Source organism: Homalodisca vitripennis, chromosome 2 (assembly GCF_021130785.1).
Source record: "Homalodisca vitripennis isolate AUS2020 chromosome 2, UT_GWSS_2.1, whole genome shotgun sequence".
Lineage (NCBI taxonomy): Eukaryota > Metazoa > Arthropoda > Insecta > Hemiptera > Cicadellidae > Homalodisca > Homalodisca vitripennis.
Window position 1 is genome coordinate 187,540,421 of NC_060208.1, and position 23,360 is coordinate 187,563,780.

Below are 23,360 nucleotides of genomic sequence, written 5' to 3' on the forward strand. Positions count from 1 at the left end.
GGCCTAGAGGTATACAACCATTCAACACTACCTAAACATTGATCCACTATAATGTAGAACAGTGTGTCAGTTTTTACTTCAAAATTAACACAAAACAAAGAAAACAAGATACAACACTTCTACTTCCGACTCAAGAAAGTTACTTATGTCAGATTGCACAGAATGTCAGGTATATCACTTAATCTACAAGGATCACCCATTCTGAAGTATTATAATTAACAGTGTATGATAAAACTTTGCTCAAACGAATAAAAAAACTTCCAAACAAAGAACAAAATGACTGGTTTACAATCAACAATATCTGCTGCACAGAGTTTAACAAAATCATATCTGAGAAAACCAACAGATTGTTAACTAGAAACAGGATAAAAGACTATCAAAGACCATTAAAAACAAATAATAGGCTTTTGATTTATATGTAATTTAAAGTTCTTTGACCAGTAATAATGATTTTACAGTTAAAACACGAATCGACACTTGCTTTTGATCGCACTTTGGAAGTTAGGCGATCAACTCTAAATGGGTTAGTTAACGGTTCCAACATACTCTTAATACAGTACTAACACAAGTAAAATTATAAACCTACTATTAAAGGGGTTGATTTTGTATGAATTGACCTGGTAGTGTTTTATATTATCCTTTTAGAGTTTCCATGAAAAAACTTAAGAAAACTGATGGCTTAGCTATACGTCATATGTGAAATACCACATTCTTTACAACCTCAATTAATTGATAAACTCATACCATGAAGTAAATTTCATTGCTAGGCACACGACAGTATTTGTGAAAATCGAGATGTCATACAAGCTCAATTATAAATTTCAGAAATGCAGAATTTTCAATAGTATTTATTGAAAACACAATAAATACTACAATGTTGTTTGTTGTTTGAACATTAATAATAAAAGAAAAACGCATTACATAACAAAATTTTGTATTTCACAACATATCTACAGTTATACATATGACTTTTGGTTAAAAAATATATTATTGGGTTTGGTACAAATATATACAAAGAAATAGGTGAGGTAGGTTAGAGAAGGCTGTTCTTGTAGATGTTGACCAGAGACCGAGCAGCCAGAAGGATCATTTCCCGTCGAGACACACCTGTCATTGCCTGGTGCCACTCGGAGGGGTGAACCTGTCCACATATGTAATATTAAAAATACTGTTTGAGATAAAAAATAAGTATGAGAAAAACATTTGTTATGATGCACAAAAAGAGTATCCAATTTACAAGACTTATTTTTTTATCTGCATTACCATAAACTTAGATAGAAAATGGGAAAATGATAATGATAGGAAAGACATAATTTATATTTCATGTGCTATTCAGCTACTTCTGGAATTTCAAGTTGAAACTTACAATAATTAGTATGTATTACTCTCAATTATTACCAAAATACTATAAGTTGCATTTCCAAAAAAGTGCAGAATTGAACACAAGACAGTTCTGATGTTTCTGAGGGCTATACAGTACATTATATATTTTTTTACTACTAAGTATTAACTATTATGTTTCAACTCCAAATTATAGAACTGACAACAGAAAAATTCTCTATATTGTAATTCATATTTTTGATAAATAAGAAAATTACAATCCCTCCCAACAGAGATCCCCTTAACTCGTACAAACCCGGGTATCATTTTTAACTTAATGATCTAATAATAATTTTTGATTCAGCTATGAATCCAACTCTAGTATTGGCATTGAATCACCAGACAATTGTTTGGTGTCTGCACGTTGTAAGAACATGTCAATATACTGATCAAAATCTGTAATTCTTTTACACACATGAAATCAAATCAGCATTTCATGAAAAACCAGCATTTTGTGCCACGCTTATATTACCTTTGAAACCTCACTGTATCGATACCATACCACACTAAGCTAATTACCTAGATAATCTAATAATGCAATATCCAAAGCCTAGGATTCTATTTACAGTGAAACAATAATGGGTGCATAAGTGCAAGTACACAATATTTACACATAGATGTTTGCTATAAACACTATCAACTGTGCTGCATATGAAGACAGTCTATGCATAATACTGGGTAGTAGTTAATAGTTAACCCTTACAGTCCCAGAGTCTAGTCTAGATAATAGATTACAGAACGTTTCACTTACTCATTACTATCTAAATAATAGTGAAAGAGTTGGGGTTAATAAACAAAGCAGGTTCCCAATACAGTTAATTCCAGTTTGTGAGTTTTTTAGCAGAGGATTTTACATTATTAACAACAGTAACACAAGAACGAGTATACTACATAATTACAGTAACTAAGGTACAAAACCTACGAACTTGACAACATTGCATGTTTTATATTTAAAAAAGCTTGGGCATTTATCCTAGAAACTGGCAATACTGCACTCCTTACTCACCTCAAATAGCTGTAAAATAATTGAAGTTATGATAGCATGCATTTAACATCATACAATAGTTCTTCATTTATTCTAACAAGTCTCACCCTCATAACACTATCCTATTTAATGTGTAATTATTGTATTTAAACCAGCCCTTTTTTTCCAAATTCTATGGCTTGATTTCTCTGTGTAAAAACTCACACCCTTTGTGGTTGAACACACCTTTACTAAACACATAAGTTTGCAACAAAGTGTACAAATAAGCAGATTACATTTTAGAAAGTGGATATTAGAGTTGCTGAAGAAGTGAGTAAAAAAGTATTAAAAATGTACTTATACATTTTCCAAGTAGACTAAAATACGAGGGCCATCCGGAAAGTAGTACCCATTTGTGAAATAAAGACACAGAAGTAAATATTAACATATATAAACATTTTTATTGAAAAGAGCATACCTTAAACTACTTCTCCACATAATCTCCAAGCAAATTTAAGCATTTGTCATAACGTGTGACGAGTTTTTGTATTCCAGCGTCATGTTCCTCCGCCGCCAGCCGATTGAAATAAGTAGTCACGCCTTCTTTAAGTTCTTCATCGCTGTCAAATCTTTTTCCCGCCAAAAACTCTTTAAGTTTTTTAAAGAGATGAAAATCTGAAGGGGCCAAGTCCGGGCTATACGGTGGATGGTCGAAAATTTCCCAATTGAATTGCTGCAGAAGTTGTTGTGTTATCCCCCCTGCATGAGGCCTGGCATTGTCATGGAGGAGAATGACGCCATCAGACAATAGACCTCTCCGTCGATTTTGTTTTGCCCGCCGTAATTTCTTTAATGTTTCACAATACGCATTAGCGTTAATAGTGTCTCCACGGGCCATAAAATCAATAAGCAGTACACCAAGTCGATCCCAGAAAATGGTTGCCATAAGTTTCCTGGTGGACAGAACAGTCTTGAATTTTTTTGGTTTCTTTGGTGAATGAGTATGATGCCACTCCATCGACTGTCGTTTACTCTCAGGTGAAGCATAACAAACCCACGTTTCATCACCAGTAACTATGCGATTCAAGAACGTGTCTGCTTCATCAGAATAACGTTCCAAAAATGTGAATGCAGCAGCCATACGCTTGGTTTTGTGCTCATCTGTAAGCATGCGAGAGACCCACCTTGCAAAAATTTTTGAATAATGCAGAATTGTCTTTGACAATTTCATGAACAATTGTTCGAGAAACATTAGGGAAATGTTCACAGATGTCATCAATTGTGACGCGCCGATCGTTCCTCACGAATTCGTCTACTGACCTCAGCAGTTGATCTGTAATGACAGATGGTCTCCCTGAACGCTCATCGTCGTGTGTGTTCCCCCTCCCCAAGTTGAAATTACGACACCAGCGCCGAACAGATGACTCTTCCATCACATTGTCTCCATACACTTCCTTTAATTGGCGATGAATATCACAACGAACGTTTCTTGCGTTGAGAAATGTTATTACAGCCCTCACTTCATAACTGGCGGCGTTTTCAATTTTTTTAAACATTATGAACTGCCACAGAAACAACACAGGCAATGCTAGCGTCACGGAACTTGTAACAGAGAAGGCAGACAAGCCACTGAAGCGATCTGACCTTGACCGGCGCCTAATCGCGTCGTCAGTGCCTCACGCGGCGGAAACGGGTACTACTTTCTGGATGGCCCTCGTATAAGTACTTTTATATGTTTCTATGTGTATACATTTATTGAAAACTGTTCTTCAGTTTACTGTGTTGTATTTTATCAACCGATTATTAATCCACTGTTAACCCTAATTATCTTTATCCTGAAAGTATTGAAATTTCAAAATAAATTTTATTTATAATAGTTACTGTACCTCAAACTTGAGTTTTATTTTGTTTCGGTGGAAATGTTGTTGTTTAAAGTGATTTTTTCATTTAAAAAATTAAATAAAAATAAAAATGTTAAATAGTTTTTGATACTTAATTAATTAATCTTTACAAAGAAATAAAAAGGAGCTTTTTATGATCAAAAATAAATGTTATACAATTTTTTTCTAAAACCTTGCGTTTTCATCCAAAGCCCTCTAGCACTTTTTGCATTGTCACACAAAAAATAACTCAGCACTTTTCAATATGGATTTGATTTTATCTCTGGCACTAAAAGAGTTAATGTCTTAAATATTTTAATTAGACACTTAGACATACATTTTTCCTTTTTAAATAAATAAGGTAAGCAATTTAATAACGAAAAATATAGTAAAGAAGGTTTAATTTATGATGGTACACCTGTTGTCTGATTAAAAAAGACCTATATATTTTTTCTAAGTTTAAAATCAAATTGTTTTACAATGATTTGTAGCAGCACTACAGTAAACATTTGATTTGTCATTGAGTCATTGATAAATGTCCTTTCAGTATAGAACAAAAACAGGCAAAAAGTGTAACATTCAACATTTATTTCTTTCTGATACAAAACAATAACATATAAGAATATTCAGAAACTATTACTGAATTTTACTTCAGGTACTTGATGACAGATTTTAAGTGGTTCTAATTTTTTTAAGCCTACTATAGTTTTGTTCTTCCTTCAATCTTCTTCTTTAATCACTTTCTCCACGTTCCAATTTATGTTTCATCATAAATAAAAATTAAATAAACTATATGATTATAGTGTTATTTGTGTCTTCATTTTAGTTTCAAGTCTTAAATTTCTTCAAATCTTTTTCTTTTTTTTATCCCGAATAATATTATGAACCCTTTCATTGCTATAAAATTTTTAGAAAAATCTTAGTTAAAAAATGCGTAATATATTTTTTTTGTACATATATGCTTTATAAGAGTAAGGGTTTCAGGGCAAAAATCATTAAAAATTAAACATGAAGTGAGTAAAGCCACCAAAATAGTGAACTGTGGCTATATGCCGATGATGTAAATCTAGCTATGTCATCAAGATCTCTAGAAGAATTAGAAATTCATACTTTTATTGAATTAGAAAATATTGGTAATTATTTAAAAAACCACAATTTAATATTAAATTCAAAAAAGACAAACTTTGTAAAATTCAAAACACCGCAAAATAGAACGTTGAAAGGACCTACAATAGTCTGTGATTCATTCGAAATTGAAAAGAAAAACAGCACAAATTTTTTAGGTTTAACAATAGATCATCATCTGAATTGGGATGAACACATTCATAAGCTTTTAATTAAAATAAATTCTGGGGTCTATGCATTACGGAGAATGAGTTACTACAGTGACCTAAAAACTTTGAAAAATTTATATTTCGCTTATGTTCATTCTCATATCTCTTTTTGCATAGCCCTTTATGGTTCAACTAAACAAATAAATATGGAAAATATATTAAAACAACAAAAAAAGGCAATACGGATAATGCTGAAGCTGAAATATAATGATTCTGCTAAAGAACATTTTAAACATTTAAACATTTTTACAGAGTTTATGGACAATATATTTTTGAATCAATCCTTCTAGCAAAAAATCAACAATTAAATTTAAATTCTAAGACACCCAGTCACCATTACAACACTAGAGCAAAACACGAGATTATTCCGAACCATAAGTTGAAGTTTTTTGAAAAAAAAACCTACATACATGGGGAACAAATTTTTAAAATACATCCCACAAAACATAAAAACTGAAAGTGGCTCTAAGTTCAAAAAAAATCTAAAAGAGTACCTAATCAACAAAGCTCTCTATTCCATTGAGGAACTATCCACCTCTCTTTATAGTTTCCAAGATGCTTGCAATTAAGTACTAGCTGTACTTAACATTGTAAATATTATTTAGGTAGTATTTAGAACTTTGACACTATTCATTGTATCACATGTGCATAAAAATGAATAAAGAATTTTGAATTGAATGTTTTCGTAGAACTTTATAGATTTGTTAAGTAGATTTGATTTTCTGCCCAAAAAAGCTTGAAAAATCTCACGTTTTCAATAACAAAGTACCCATCTAGATACATCATCCTGACAGTGTAGCCTCAGTTTTGTGACATACCACACTATACAGGGTGTTAAATTGGCCACCATTGTCATCTTCAATTGTACTTTATACATATTTTTAAATGTTTCTAAAAACCTGGAAGGTTCCCAATTTAAAGTTTGCTGTCACATTTATAATTTTTAAGATCAAATTTCTTAGGTTAGATTTTCTTGACCTTAGCTTAGAATTTTCTTGTTTACATTAAATAAAGAGGACACTTTATCTCCAAATTCACCGTTATTCAACTGTAAAAAACTAGAACAAAACTCACATGTAAGTTACTGGCCATAAGACTGCCAATAGGTATTTTGAAGCCTTGGGCAGACGTCAGGTAGTCAGCTGGTGTCTCTTCTTGAGCCATTGCCACAATCGCTGATGGGACAGGAGTCATCTGTGTGAAACTTTCCAGAGTCAAACCCCGAACAATGTCACTTAGTACGATCGCCCCGACATCGTACCATCTACAGAAAGAGCATTAGTAGATAAAGAAAGTATGAAACAAACAATGAAAATTATTCTCATATTTATTAAAATCATCAATATATACTGTGAAAGTACAATTAATATTAACTTAGAACTGGCAGTCAAATTGTTCTCAGAAGGGGTCTTTGGGATCAAAGTATTATTTTTATTTTGTTTTCATACATATAGTTTGAAATAAGTACATTAATCAGAGATTTAAGTGAAACATTGTCTAGGAGATAATACAATAAATTTAACTAAGTGTTTGGGCTTATTTTCCCAGTATCACAATTTAACATCCTAAGTTTTCCAGTACACAACACGTTAAAAAATTACTTACACAGTTACATTCTTAAAATATTTAAGGCTCACTATGAAAAGCACCACCTTCAGTCATGTTAAACCAAAACTCATAAACTTAAAATAAATTATTAACTGAATTCCATTAAATTCTCTAAATCACAACAAGAGCCAAAATAGTCATAATATCAAGCTGTTGGCATATGTAAGGAATATTGTCACTAGAAGAAACAGATGGACTCTTACTTATCTGGAGATAGCTCGACAAGAAAGTTCTCTACGGCTACGATGGGAACCTCAGGGTAGTGAGCTCGGATGGCCTCTATCCTAAGCCAAGCTCCTCGTAATCCTCCCTCAAAGCCAACTGGTTGCTCTGCCAATCCCTTGGCGTCGGCTGCCAAACCTCTATTACACAAATGTTTTGATTATTCATAACTCTTTTTAGAGAGAAAATAATATAACTTTACAATTTTACACAAATTTGGTAAGTCATGTTTAAAAATTTTAGGAAGTAATTACTTCACTTTACAAAAAAACTAGACATGTAATATAATTTCCCCTGTTACTTTATCACTGTCTCAGTTCTTAAACAAGCTCTTAAACAGTTTTTATACTCAGTAAAAAAATTAAATATTTTTAAAGAGTTCAGCCCATTACTTTTAAAATTTACAGGAACTAATTAGAAATTAAAATGAAAAAGATTAAACAATACTCAAGTTAAAAATATAATAACTATTGACCATTTACACTTTAAATATTACATATATGGTCACCTTGAAGAGTTTGAAACGTATTTTTGATCTTACATCAATAAAAGATGGGATTTTCAGTTCTCGTCATCCATCCAGTATTAAGTGTTTGTTGGTATGAGATGCAAATGCACTTGTTTATTTAGATGAGGTGGTGTAATCGATTTTGGGTTAGGCAGTTCAATGGAGGACAATAAAATGTCCACGCCAAACCACAAAGTAGGATGCCTCCTGCTGTGAATGATTTGGTTGGGAGAGTGAATAAGAGAATTCAAAAGAATAGACAATCCTCAACACAGGTGCTTTAAAATGAGTTTCTACAAGTTTGTGAACTGTTTAGCATAATATTCTAACTGACAGCTTAGGTTTTCACAAGAAATAAAACTATTTTTTAAATAGGGTAAAGTACTACCTTTCATGTAAAAATAAAATTATCTTATAAACTTTTTTGTTTTTATTTAAAACAGCTCTTACTAGCCAGATGCAGCTGGTACATAGAATTTTTTTGAAGGATACTTCTTTGTATTCTCTTTTCAGTGAACTCATTAAGGCATTGTGTTTATTTTCTAATTTTTTCCATTTTTGTTTTTATTCATTATTAATTGTTCAAATACATTATTAAAGATCAATATATATTAAAGTAAATTAGATATTAAGAATGCTTTTGTGAGGTTATAATTTTATGGATGTAGATTAGAATATTGAATATCAAATAACAAATTCTATAACCTATAATCAGTGTTTCTACAGTTGGCAAGCCATTTTTAATTCGTCAAACTCAAATTCATGACTGCGTGAGAGACACATTTACAAAAACAATATGTAAAAAAATATACTGAAAATTAAGTTTTAAACTTGAAGGAAATAAAGACAAATTTCTACTCTTAAAATTTTTGTATCTTGAAAGTTGGTACCTGATGTTGACTCGACTGCCGAATATACTTTGGAAGGCTTCTCGCACTGGGCTGATCTTCACCTCCTTATCTGATGCCACAATTACTTCATAGTCTCCTGATTTGGCTGATGCTGAAATAAAAAGCTTTCATAAATCAGTTAGTAAATATAATACCACAGTGAAGATACATGAGTCCATTCCATCTTGTAAAAATTGTTTATGATTAAAATAATACCAAAACCTTTAGAAAATGTTCAATAAACTTCTTGTAGTTAGTTTCTCTATTCACCTCTTTTCCATTTCCCCACTTTCTCTATTTGCCCCTTTCCAGAAATATGGGGAAGGAGGGTTGAAATAAGAAGCATCTAAATATTTCAGGGGTAATTTCCTCACCGTGTGATCTGTTTGATTAAAGAACAGAAATAACAAAATATAATGTAATTATTTTAGGCGTATAAAAGAGGCTACTATTTTAATTTGCATTTTAATATTTTAGATTAGATAATAAATAGCCTCCATGTAAATCATAACTCCTGATATTTGAAATAAAAATATTAATTGAAAACAAAATATTGCTACATAGCTAAATGTAATGTTAAATAATTTAATATAAATCCAGCGTGGACATATCTGCTATAGCAATGAATATAAATGGCTTATAGTATAATGATGGGACATGTTCTTACACTTATGATTGACTTTGCTGTTCACCAGTAAATAAAATTTACCAGTGTTAATAAATTTCTCCTTTTTTAAAATGGGCGTTTCTTATTTTATATCATCGTAAACATTAAAAATGGTTTATTCAATCACTATGCCCATTTGAACAAAGTCAAACATTATTAATAAGTTTTATTTAAGCACTCACGCAGAAGTCCAAGATCTCTCATTTGAGGGTCTAGAGTGGTGATGACTGTGTCTACTGAACTCTTAGCCTTCTCAGCCACTTTATTGAGAATGCCAAGGCCATTGTAACCCTTGACCCAGCCCAGCAGCCCTCCGCCACCACCACCTGAGGGGGAGGGGGAGGCAGTTGCCTCTGTCGCTGAGTCTGCACTGGGGCTGCTCACTGCTACTCCCTTCTCCGCTGGGATAACAGGGCTACAACACGTCAAGCTGATTCTGAGATCTCTATATTTGAAGAGTAACTTACGTGATTAACCCTTAGTCATTTCCATTTTACTATAAGAACTCCAATACAAGGTCACTGAAATAAGCTTTCCAGCTTCTGATCATTCATGCAATATTACATTGGTTCACTATTTTACTTTATACAAGTAACCCTGACCTTAATTTATCGTAACCTAAGATTATTGTAACACCAATTTTAGTTTATCACCACAATTTAAAACACTCAAAATAAAATGGTTTTACCTGTTGTTGGTTTACTGAAGGCTTTTACTCATCAAACTACAAAAGCTCTACTAGAGTAAGCAAAATTATCATTAATGGATTCTAAGGAGTAAATAACACTTTCTAGTTTTATTAATTCAAGATGTATTGACACATTATAAAAGACCAAAATAATAAATTATTTGCACATCTTAGGCATTAAAACTGTACTGTGTTTTTTAAAGAACTTTTGTAAGGTTTGATAATTTTGTAAACACGGGTACAAGCAAAAGTGTTACTTCACATTTAGTGCACTTATAAGCAGTTTCATTTCTTTTACGCTTACACCATGTTGTATTTGAGCACATAACGTAGCATTTTAATTTTTTCAGTCATTTGTCCTTGCTGGTGGAGATCACGGAAAATGGCAACCAGACAAGCTTAGAGGCTGCTGGGCTCTGCCCACCGGATGCAAGACAGCTGTGGCCTCTTCCCTCGGTGCAAAAATGTTTCCAATATTTGTCTGATGATGTTTGTTCTAAAATCCATGATGTAAACTTTTGCATTTGTATGTTAATGAGCGATGAGTTGCAAGAATCAAGAATAACCTACAAATGGACTTGGCATGAGTAAATGACAGGAAATTTGGTGACAAAGCTGTGATGTTCTGTCGCTAGTAGCTAGCATTACAGCAATAATTACGTTGAATCTTTTGTAGTCGAAATAGTACTGAAAAATGCCACTAGAGAACATGAACACCCGTAATATTGATTACTTGAACAAGCATGTGATAGACGGTTGGTATCAAACAGCTATAACCAACAGCACTCTCTTATAACCACTTTCAGCTACTCCTCAACACATTAATCTACATTATCCAGATCTACTGAGACAACAGAAAGTCACTAACATTTTTCCTTACTAAGAATTTCTTGCAAATCAAGTGTATTTTTTACAAATCCAAGTGAATGTAATATACGATTTCAATAAAGCCTTATACAATAATAGAAAACAATTTTTAAATAGTATAAGCTTATTTGAAAAATTGAAAATAATACTCTTTCCTTACAGAATTTTCTGATAATTGGGCAAAAGAAATTGTTAGAAATGTTATAATGGAACTTACTTAAAATAATGATTTGATTTTCATTGTATTTACAGTAAATATTGTACTATAGTAATCATAAAAATAATAGGAAGTACATTATTAGAAATTAGTAAAAGGTTGAGTATAAATTGCGTGTATATGGCACTGTGCGCATACTGATCAGCGTGTTTGTGCTTTAAATAATAATTTAAGTTGCATACGTTAGAAACAAAAAATACAGTAATGTTCCTAACCAAATAATAATAAACTTCCTCACTTACTGAAATGTTTAACCCATTGCGGATCGTATTGTTTTGGTGCGCGGGCACGAATTAATTTACGGTCAGCGGCTGCATGAACGGCAATGGTGCGCCATATCGTATCGCTCGCTATTGTAGACTAGAAAATTCAACTGTGAAGGTATTCGTTCAGATGGAACATGGGCCTGCTGGGGTATCCGTGATGTAGGAACAATACGCGAGCAAGGTTCCGGGGTGGCAGGGATGATGTTTGAATCATAGTCTAAATAAAGCGGCTCGGGCGAAGCGATTACAACATCCAGGCCATTGTCTAGACTAAACCCACCAACATGTATGTTTGCGTCGTTTAGTTCTGTGTCACTAACCTCAAAGTATTATAATAACAGCTGAGGAAAACAACCAATCAGAAGCGCTAAAAAGCAGAGACTAAACTCGTATGAATGATTTTTCAACTTCGACATACAACTGCGATCTGTAGGATATTTATAAAACTTTTGAAAACTCTAAACGTAGACCGTTGTTAAACACTCTTAGTTGACAAGTGAAGACAATCGCCCGATCTATCAGACATTAATAGAACTATTTGGAGGGAAACTTAAAAGCAGACCGCTTTTGCGACCTGAGCTCGTCATCGTGCCGTTACGCCCAGCCGCTACGTGATGAGCCCAGCTCGTCAGTGATCCGCAATGGGTTAATACACCAAGTTAATGAGTTTAAGTTTTTTATGTATGTAGAATTTCAAAATTACATTTTTGAGTTTACATTATAATTGGTCTTTCCTGAAACAAATGATATGATATTCAACTTTGTAACTAGTAAGGTGTTATCAGAGTCTCAAGGGAAAGTAAACAACCTCAAGCTTTAAAATGGATGCAATTAAAAAATTATTCTTATTTCACAACAGCTGCACAATTTGGCAATGGCGCAATTCTCTCTGCCCGCCTAATTTGATGGTCACAACTGTAGTTACAGTTAAATGTATTGATACATACCTCTCTTCCGGCCAGGGCAGATTCCCATGAGGGAATACCACATTATGTATCCACACCACTTGTAAACATGTTCTACAGGTCAGATCACTACATAATTGTTTCCACAGTCACAATGCACTGGCTCATAAATATTATAAGAGACTTTACTCAAAGACAGCTACTCATATGGTCCATATTTTTATTACTGGTACAATCAAAACTCTAGTGTGTTATTTTTAAGCCTCTTAGTTTAAAACTAAAATTCAAGGCTGAAGACTACCTGAACATGGTAGGATGGAAGGCTAGTGATGTGCTACTAGCTGTGTTACCATCTGGTGCTGGAACAGCAGGCACGAAACTAGGCAGAGCTGAGGGAGGAGCTACTTGGGACAAAAGACTGGCTTCTCCTGGAAAAAAAAACAAAGAAATATGCATTAGAAATGTGCTGCTATACTGATACATAAAACTTATTTCCTTTTCGTTTTCCCCTCTAACACAAAAGAATGTTTAAATTTTTGGAATTTTACATTGATTAAAAAAGTTTGCATGGTTTAATGTAATTTTACAAATTGAATTCTACGAACAAAACACTTTATTTTTATACACATTTGTAACTTGTTGAGAATAAAAGCAAAAATGATAAATGCCCAATGACCCTTTCTACTCATAGATCAATTGTCATCCAACACCATAACTGTAATCAAATATTTTTGATGGCTGTATGTATTAGCCATAATGTGTTTCAATACTATGATGACTCGCAGTTAATTTCAGGTTCTGTGTACTATTATCTCTTGCGTTTTATAGTTCTACTTTTAAATACTCCTTGACTGCTTCTCTTTCACATTTTTTTGGTACATAAAAATTTTAATCTCCTAAAATTCGCTATACTTCTTGTTATCATAGGTTAGAAAACTGGAATCTACAATAGATCTCAAAATTTTATAGGTTGAATTTTTTTGTTTTGTTTTACCAACTAACCAATTATTTTTTGAATGCATTGTTAAAACATTTACAAGTTCAGGGCAAAAAATATGTTTAACTTGTTGAAAATGAAAAACATGTTTTCAAACACTAATTTTAAAATATTGAAATGTTTCAAACCACAATTTTTTTACTGAAAAACTTGCTTAGTTAACATACATGAGCAAACTTAACAAAACCCTTAACATGAAAAATATATATAATTTTCCTCTACACTTGTTTTGTATTGCTCTTCTTAACTTTTGCAAGGTTTCACAATACTTTGCAGAATTTATTGTTGTGCCAAGTTCTAGGAAATCAACAAGAACTCCTTTCCTGTCCCAAAAAACAACTGCCATGCCGACAAGGTTTGCATGAATTTTCCTGGTTTGTAGAGGAATGTTCAATGACACGCGATTGTAACTAGAATGTTTAGTACTCTATGTTATTTTTTAAACATAGAATTTAAATGTTTATTAAATGCCCTCACCCCACTTCATAGACTATAATTTGGTCTCGCAATTCACCTGTTTTACCCAAGTCTCATCCCCTGTAATGATTTGATCAAGCAGCAAATCACAATCTTTTTCGTAAGTGCCTAAAAATGTCAAAATTTATGGTAACCTAACTCCTATGTAACAATTTTGTGTAACAAACTCCTTGAAATCTGAGGAAAACTCAGTGAGAGTTCCATTATTGTGAATCAGGGCAGTCTTCTTCAATCTTCTTATCGACAATTTCATTGGTCAAAAGTCACAATGCTTGGCCGTCTACTTCGTTTGATATCATGCACATTAGTTCAGCCATTTTTAAACCTAATGCACCACTGATGCACTCCACCTTCAGTAACCACATCGTTCCCATAAACTTCACAGAGCTGGTGATCTCAATTGGTTTATTGTGCATAGTCAACAAAACCCGTATTACCGACCGCACTTCACAACTCACAGGATTTTCAATTGCGTTACACATTTTAAATTGCTATTGTAAATAAGAAGGAGCCACAGTAACCTCTCACTAGCACGGCTGAATAGCCACTGAATGGAGAAATGCTCTGACATCAAAATGGCTGTCCTTGATAGTCCCTTTCCTAGCAGCTAATGAACTAAACATAATCCACTTTCTGGATAGCCCTACAATTGTACTGCAATAAATATTCAGGTGTTAATAGCTTATGGTTCATTTAAGTTCATATTTGACCAATATGACGTTAACACTAATGATTTGATTTTGTGAATAGACTTAAAATATAGTTTGTAATAAATTACAAAAACGTATATAAATCTTAATATTTTAAGATATCTACATGAACTTTTTCAAATTTTCTCAAAATAGTAGTTATTTTAAAAAGTGATGACAAAATGTACTATTTCAAAAATTTGTATGTTTATTACATGGTAATTGCAAAAACATTGTATTTTAAACAAGACCATTTCTTAAAATTATGACCACTATATCTACTCTACTAGCAATTACTTGATTAAAAAAAAACTATGTATATATTATTAAAATGTATCTAATTAATTTTCAGCTTATCTTAAACATATCAGATATAAAAAATTATTTTAGTTTTCTATGTAAAAGAATAATTTTTAACATTCTAGGCAGTCATTGCAATATAAACTAGTATGAACTGACTTTCTTCTATCAAATAAATATATTTTTTTTAACCAGATCAATAAACATATTCCAAAACAACAGTCACTACAATACTTGAAGATTGTAATGTAAAAAAGATCCATCTTAAAGTTTAAAAAATACCAACATATCAACAAAATAATTCAGTCTAAAATGTGTTCCACTGTTTTAATTTCTTCTTTACTTGAAGGTATTTAATACTCCCAGATCCCCAGAATAGCCCAAAATATGCCTTGCTCAGTCAAAACCTTGTCTCTAGTTTCACCATGGCATATATTCTATAATTAGCTACAATGTTATATGCAATATTCTATATGCATATAATAATTAGCGTGTTGTGTGACAGCTGAAACACCAAGGTCAGGTGAAAAGTGAACCAGTTGAATAGAATTTACTGCTTTCCTGTAATTCAGTTTCCAACATTCAACTGTATTACATAAAAATTGCAATTAGTCTACTTTATACTTTTGTTTGCTTCTTCTTTAAAAATATTTTAGTCTGATATAGTCCAAATTTGTTTGTCAATCAACAATTTACACATTTTTTTATTGTTTTCTTTGCTCAACTATTAACAGTTTAGTACATATGCGTTGATGAATCAAGAATATATAACTTTTATTTATTACATCTAGAAGTCTTACCTTATAAACATTGAACTCTTTTTAATTTCTGATTATGTTTGCTATTTAATTTACATAAAATAAACCAATTTAGTATCAAAGGACGAACATACAGATGGACTGTCCTTTTACCTTCTTTATAAAAACAATAATATACAACACTTAAGGCACTCTTTGTATCTAGTGAACATAGATGTACAACGATTATAAAAACTAATCAAGAAAAAACACAATCATCATATTATAACAAGCACTATAAAAGAAATTTCTTCACTGAGATCTAAAATGGGTTACTTACCTGACAGAAATACTGTATGTTAACAGTGCATACAACAAGATACTACTAATTGAATGTAAACTAAACATCGCTCAACCAACAGACTGCACATAATTGTTGAGAAAGAAATGAGTTATCAGCTGTTTGCTCTAATAAATACGATGACTCAGAATGAATTTCTAATGCGCCATTCTACTAACACTAATGAACATTGAAATATCTTGGAAAAAGTACAATATTACGCTTGAAAATTAATATTTCAAATCTATTGTCATTGGTTGCTTATTTTCATAAAATGCCATTGAAAATAAAACCTTGCAGTTCTCACAACTAACTTTAAAATTATTCTCCCATCAAACAAATTTAGAAGTTTGTTATGTTAATGTTCCAGTTTTCTAGAAGATTTTATCAATACATTAGTTGTGAAATGTCTGATGAAGACATAAGGTATAACAGATAAAATGCATTTAATATAGATAGTAGTTATTTTGAAACATATAGTGATTATCTTACAATCATTTTTTAAACTAATAATTTAACACAGACAAAAAATACAGCACAAAAATGCAAGAGATAGGTGCTGAGCATAATATTTAAGTAATATGATATAATGTTTCGCTAGAGTGGCTATTACTCTATAGAATTAAAACTATAAGCACTAATACTATGGAACATAGTTGGAAAGCACATTTTTTAAGTAGTGAGGTGTCTAATTAATTCCATTTCACTAAACATTTTTCAGAAAAATGTGTTTCTATACAAAATTATTTTTTCTCGTCTAAAAAACTATGTGTTATTCACTTCAATATCTGTATTATTTACTTAAATGTCTGTATCACTTCACCTATAATTTCACTAAAGCCCAATTTTTTATTTACTACCAATTATGTTACCAAGAAAGTTTTAATTCATTCATTACTTACGTCATATCACTGCATCCATTTCGTTAATATTAGTAGGATACTTTATTAATATATTAATTAATTATAATTATATTAATTATTCACTCCTATTTAATTAAACCTTTGCTTGCCAACATCCAATTTATGCTAACATACACTTGATCAGCCGTTTTTGACAGAAATATTTTTAACTTTATTTACAAGCTTTTCAAGTTTGTTTCAACTGGTATGGAATTTTTTTCAAGTGAATATTGTATCTACTCTATTTTTACAAGTCATCATCATCAGACGTTTCCGTTATCACGGGTCGTCGTACACAGCCTCCTCCACTTTTGTCTATCATTCCAGGTCTCCTCTTCCTCCACCTGTATTTTCTGTAGTCCCCTTCTCTCTATGTCTTTCCACACTTGGTCCTCCCATCTTCCTCTCGGTCTTCCTCTTGGTCTTCTTCCTCCTTCCTCCTTCTCCAGTGCTATTCTAGGCATTCTATTATCTCCCATCCTCTTCACATGCCCCATCCACTGTATTCTTCTTCCTTCCATTGTCTCTTGCAGTGAAACTACCTTCAAACTTTCTCTGGTTATTTCGTTCCTTATTCTATCTCTTCTTGTAGTCTTCTCTATCCCTCTTAAAAATCTCATTTCTGCAGCTTGCAATCTGCTTAAATCATTTTTAGTCCACGTCCACGTCTCTGCTCCATATAATAAAATTGGTTGGAAATAAGATTTATACATCAATACTTTTGATTCTTTCCCAATGTTCCAACTCCACACAATCTTCTTCACCATATTGAAAAACTTTCCACTCTTCCATATTCTGTTTCCTATCTCTTCTCTTATTGTACCCCTATCTGTTTTTTTACAAGTAATACTTGTAATAATGCATCATTGTGAGATGTTCTAACATTATAAGAATTTCTTCACAATATTCTTTTTTTTTTATTAAATAGGGTTCACTAGTTCTGCAATAAATTTAAGATGTAACCACTTTACCAATTACAAATATTTCCGATAGATATGAATTTTTATGTAAAGATTTTTGGCCTGAAGTGATTAATTAAAAAAGCGTTATTTTTTTCCACAGTAAGTATCAAATACATAACGCACCTTTAATTTACGTTAATAGATAGACAATTTTTAATCTCAATTCCCCCCCCCTTGCTTACTCTCTCTGTTGTATAGTGCTGTGATTAGTGTTGTGCTAACTGGCTATAAAGAGTTACTTAATGTGTACCATCAACAATGTTGAACTAGTGGTGCTTACTGGTGCTTCAACTAGACAGACTCTCCTTTGAAAGGCTACTTACTGAATACAGTGGTAAATATATTTTTTAATTTGGCTATATAATTTTAGCTCAACAATAAATGTTTACAACAATATAGTTCAAACATTTTACTAATAAATACTGACAGCGTTGAAAGATTTAAAAAAACCGATTATTGACAGGTGTCAAAAAATTATCGTACCCGCATAATTAATTAGGAAAAACACAGTTATATTTACATAATAAATTAGGTTACACTTACCTAGTTTCTTTAGTTCCGGATTGGAAATGCACTATCAGTGTATTATTTACAGTGCAAACATATATAACATACAAAGTAAATTATTAAATAAAATAAAGGGAGATCTAACTCTATTCTTCTACTGACAGTTCAGTGCTAAATACTTTTACAAGTCAAATAACAAGGTATGCTTGTACAAATCGTAAGCAATAAATATTACTGTCAGTTGATGCAAAAGCTGTTTTGACATGTTTGCTGCTACGCCATGTGGAAGCATACCTTTTAAGTGATGCTCACTTATGCTTTACGAATTTCATTGAAAATAAGTACTATTAGGATTGTAATAAAAATTGCAAAATAGTTGACATCTTATACTTATTGTAGAATTATACTAGTTTTTTTGTTATTTGACTTTCAAAATTTTCAACATGCGCCATCTTGTCAATATTAACCCCTTAAGGGTTTCTTTTTTTCAACCTAACTGATCCAAAAATGCATATTTTTTTAAATGTATAATATTGTTGGGCTTAGGCTCTTAAATATCTTTAAAAGTCTCAAAACACAAAAAAAGGTACTTTGGGATTTTACCGACCACACCCAGACATGAATCGCTATTTGACATTTTGCTTCTCTACTGATTACTAGATTAGCGTAGAACAATATTTCGTCAATATAAAACAGGAATTGTCTTATCGCAAACCCCTCCCCATCCTCAGACAGAGGTCAAAGTCGAGCGGTCTAGTAGATAACGTGATTGCAGAGTCTCGCCGCCCGTTCAGCTGGTGCGTCGCTTTGTTGTACTTCCGTGTTTTACCCCTACATTTCTCCAAACACAAAAATTCAACAAAAACAAACATTACCAAACAAAAACTAAACTCTTTATTGAAAAAAAAACACTCAAAACTTGTTTTTATTCTTGATCACACTCTGCCACCCAAAATGCGAGTGCCTCCGGCCATATGGCCAATTTAGCCATGTCAACGAAAGAAAAACATCCCTCGAGATAGTACCTATCAGTAAAATATCAAATTCTAGAGGGGCTGATCAGAAATATGAATTGAATTGTAATGGAAAGGCAATTATGTACCGTGCAAAAAACTTAAATAATCATGTGATGCCGCGCGGCCTGCCGTAATCGGGATTCTCGAGAAAGATAACATAACAGCGACAACAATACCAATCACAATACCTGGAAATGCTTATAAGTTTGTAATTTTGTAATTAAAGAGTTGTTTTTTCATTCTATCATGTTTGTTTCTATAAATTTATATTTTTGTGTTCTTCATACTGGTGTGGTCAGTATAATCCCAAAGTACCCAAAAAAATTATTTTAAACAAAATAAATAGAGTTTTACATATGTGTGTTGATTTTTTTAAGAATTCCAGCGTCTTGGCCCAGAGTACGGCTGAGTGATTTTGTAGTAGCCCTTTTGGAAACTAATAATACATTTGCAAAGAAAGAGTTTCAATTTGATTTAAGTAATAAATAAATATAAAAAGGTTATAATGCAATAATATATGTAAAGTAAAACACCTAATTGCATAAAGCCTCATATAAATGCGTTGCATAGTAACAAAGGGAAGACGTTCAGTCAATGGAACAGCCACAGTCAAAGGAATGAACCAATGTAAAAATAGAACATCATGCTCACTCTAGCGGCAATTCTAGGAACTACGGCGAGCTAGCGCGACAAACAACAAGAAAACATGAATCACTTATAACCGTGCGTACACACGACAGCGGTACTTTTTCTCCACTTGGCTCTTGACGCGTAAACGCGACAAAAACTCTTTTAAAAGGGGTTAAAGCACAAAACACCATTTTTTTTTCATTTTCCTCTTATATGTCATAATATATACACAAAGTTTGGAATCTTTAGCTTTACTACTTTACCTTTAGTTTTAGAACTTTGAACCTTTTACTATAGATTCCAAAATTTGCAAATATGATTCTAGTAAAAAAATATTAATTTTTATAAAATGGCGGCTAGCGGCTAAATGACACATTTCTAAACCTGTATTTTATATGACAGTTTATGTTTGAAATCATGAGTTCTATCAGTCAGCTACAGAAGTTTGTTATACCCGTTTTTGAACACCGTGTGTGTGTGTGTGTTTTTTTTTAATAGATACTGCATTTTGATCAATCTTACAGTCTCCCATTGGTGTTTAAATCATATTTTATAATAAACAATGAAATTATAATGAAAATCCACAGTTTTAACAAAAACTAAAGCCTGGTTTGCAAGTCTCATGCATTCGACAAAGTCAGGTTCATTGTGGACTTGTAATAAATAAGCAATGATGCAATAGATTAGACACTGACTGACTCATGCACACTAAAAGCGGTTGACCTACAAGTTCTTTCTTAGTTCGTTTCTTTTTAATCTGCCACACAAAGCACTAGATATTTGATGTAATTTTGTCTTATGTATGTTTTTACGATTTTAGTATTTTCGTAGTAAATTCATTTCCCAACATTGGCTATAGTAGTTCTACATTTGTTTGCTTAATTAATACTATACATTCAACTTTAAAAAATTCAGAGTTTTATATATTTTGTAAAACTTTCTGAATTAAATTACCTTTTTCACTTTTATTTTGCTGTTTTTTAGATTGAGTTTTTGGATCATTCTTAGAATCTACAAACTCAAATGTTGATTCTCCGTTTGATGAGTCTTCTTGCATGGTTCTGTAACAAAAAATTTACCATGGAATTACTTTTAGTATTGTTAAATATCTTCTATTTTCAACTGTTTCAGCCAACATTACCCGCAGTCAAACGGTGTAGTTCAAGTCTAGCCAGCACCGTATATGATAAGACTTTATCTTGCATATATCTGACCAGCAACTTTAAAATGCAGGGTTATTAGATTATGTTCGTTTGAAATTAGCTATGATCTGTGTTCACTCTGTTGCACTACTAGTGATCTGCCATGTTTTTCATGTTTCTATTATCATACAGAAGCACTCCACTTACATTACTTGCATGCTAAATTAACACTCACATTGATTTTGTAATCATCGTTTTGTATCGGCCAGAAATTACTGGCAGTATTTGTTAAATATATAAATTAATTCTTTGCTTTTAATGATGAATTGTGGGGGAGACTTTAATAAGCGGCCTTCACTCATTATTCAGCTGTTTTTGTTGAATTGATCGATATATTTTCCAACTTCAATACGAAAAAATCGTACACAATAAGAGTTATAATAAATTACCATAACAAGAAGAATCTCGTTTATTACAATTTTAAGAACATAAATTTTACAATAACATTACAAAACAACAAAACCAACTATGGCCTAGACTTACAGATCCAAGAAACCTTACAATATTTTTAACTTGTCCAGCTTGAAAGCAATGAGTAACAGCTTTTATGAAATGGAGGAAAGAATTCTCCCCATGAGTTACCAGGAGCCAAACAAACATGTTGAAGCCACTTAAACTAATCACTTGTAAGAAATATCTCACATATTTTCCTCATATTCATCGCCATTTTCAGTCTCAAAATATTAGTTACTTCTTGCTGTTTATTGTTTACATTAAAACTGCTATAAGTAATAAGGTGAAATCATATGCGAAGTTAAATAAATTGTAATATCGAATTATGCCTTTGGATGAAAACACCGAACATTTCGTTAAAACAACTGAATAACGAGTGTAGGCCGCTTATTAAAGTCTACCTGGATTGTGAAGGAAAAATCCTGTTTCCATCAATATTGGATCATTTTCACGATAATGATTAATATCAATCATACGAGTGTTAGATGCTTAGGCTATTATATAGTAAAGCCGCTATGTATATTTTTAAAATGTAACAAACAGAAAAATTTAACATTTAGTTACTGTATATTATTTTGAAGACTACACATGTTGACACAAATAACACATGCACATCCCCATTGTGTTTTGAGGCCATTACTTGAATGTCAAATGATTTAACTTTATTTGAACTATATGGAACAACATTGTTATTCAATACATTAAAAATAGCTGGAAAAAATTAATTGTAAATAACTACAATTAAGTTTATGTAATGATAGTTTAGTTATTTCTAATTAATGATTTGGCAGGCCTTCCTATACTGCAGCCAAATTATATAGGTAGGATGAATTAAAATGTTCTACAACGAGAAATTTTAATTAGGCTACATTATTTTCTTATGCTTTGATACTTAGCCAATATAAGCTTATCAGGCAACTACTACATTACTAGACCAAATAAGGAGCCTAGATGGCTAAAGACATATGCCTGTTTATGCTTTTTCCTTAATTTACAAAAGGAACATAGTTACCTTGAATAGATAACTCAGATAAACAACTTTCCAACGTAAATTTAATAAAAAATGTTATTACAATTCTGTCAAAACTATTTTAGATGCACCTTCACGAATTGCATAACTTATGACTATACACCATGTCACAATTCTAATCCATTTCGTTTCGTGTTTGTTTGTTTTTGTTTGGTATACACAAAAATACAATGGGATGATCTTTCAGCGTCTGGACAAAAATCAATTCAGCCCACACAAGTGAAAAATCACACTATATCAACAATACTACGAATGTGGACTAAACTTATATACTTAATTTAGTATTAACTTGTTTCTTTGCAATTATAACAAATATAAGCTGTTTTAACGGGCATTTTGGTTAATATTGATTCTACTATCTACTACTGCGATTTTTAAATAATTTTAAATGGATTTCTTGGACCATTTTAAGAGACATGAATTTATTTTCAGTCAAAACGTACTTTTAACTAATTTATGGTCTTTTAAATAATAGGATGTTGATTGTACGAATATTGGGAAATGGGTGTTCAAGTGAGAGTAAAAAAGCTCCTTCAATGTTTGTGTGCTTTTTTAATTGTAACCCTCAATGTCTTGACCAACGCTTATTTTGGTTTCATTAGGTAATTCTTCCCCTATTTAGATAACAAGTGATTATACTTAACATTTCTTCAAATTATATAACGATGATTACCGGTGACATTCGTGATCAGATCCTCAAGTATTTCGATGTGTTTCTTCAT

General features: G+C 32.0%; 1 protein-coding gene across 1 annotated transcript; it reads right to left on the reverse strand.

The window, feature by feature from the left end:
- Positions 1-917: 917 nt before the first annotated feature.
- Positions 918-22,780, reverse strand: LOC124355161 (protein PRRC1-like). Its single transcript, XM_046806154.1, has 8 exons — positions 22,621-22,780; positions 20,908-21,014; positions 12,698-12,824; positions 9,636-9,868; positions 8,787-8,898; positions 7,370-7,528; positions 6,633-6,822; positions 918-1,141 (listed from the first exon to the last, which is right to left on the reverse strand). Exons 2-8 carry the CDS (start codon positions 21,008-21,010, stop codon positions 1,034-1,036), a joined length of 1,032 nt encoding a protein of 343 aa, XP_046662110.1. The 5' UTR covers positions 21,011-21,014; positions 22,621-22,780; the 3' UTR covers positions 918-1,033.
- Between the last annotated feature and the right edge of the window lie 580 nt (positions 22,781-23,360).

Bases quoted from the DNA above. Each gene is read 5' to 3' on its own strand.
- LOC124355161 (XM_046806154.1), bottom strand. From the start codon at position 21,010: ATGCAAGAAGACTCATCAAACGGAGAATCAACATTTGAGTTTGTAGAT. The intron at 8,899-9,635 runs GTGAGTGCTTAA...TTTTTATTTCAG, and splicing joins GAGAGATCTTGGACTTCTGC to CATCAGCCAAATCAGGAGAC. The intron at 7,529-8,786 runs GTACCAACTTTC...TTTGTGTAATAG, and splicing joins GGCAGTCGAGTCAACATCAG to AGGTTTGGCAGCCGACGCCA.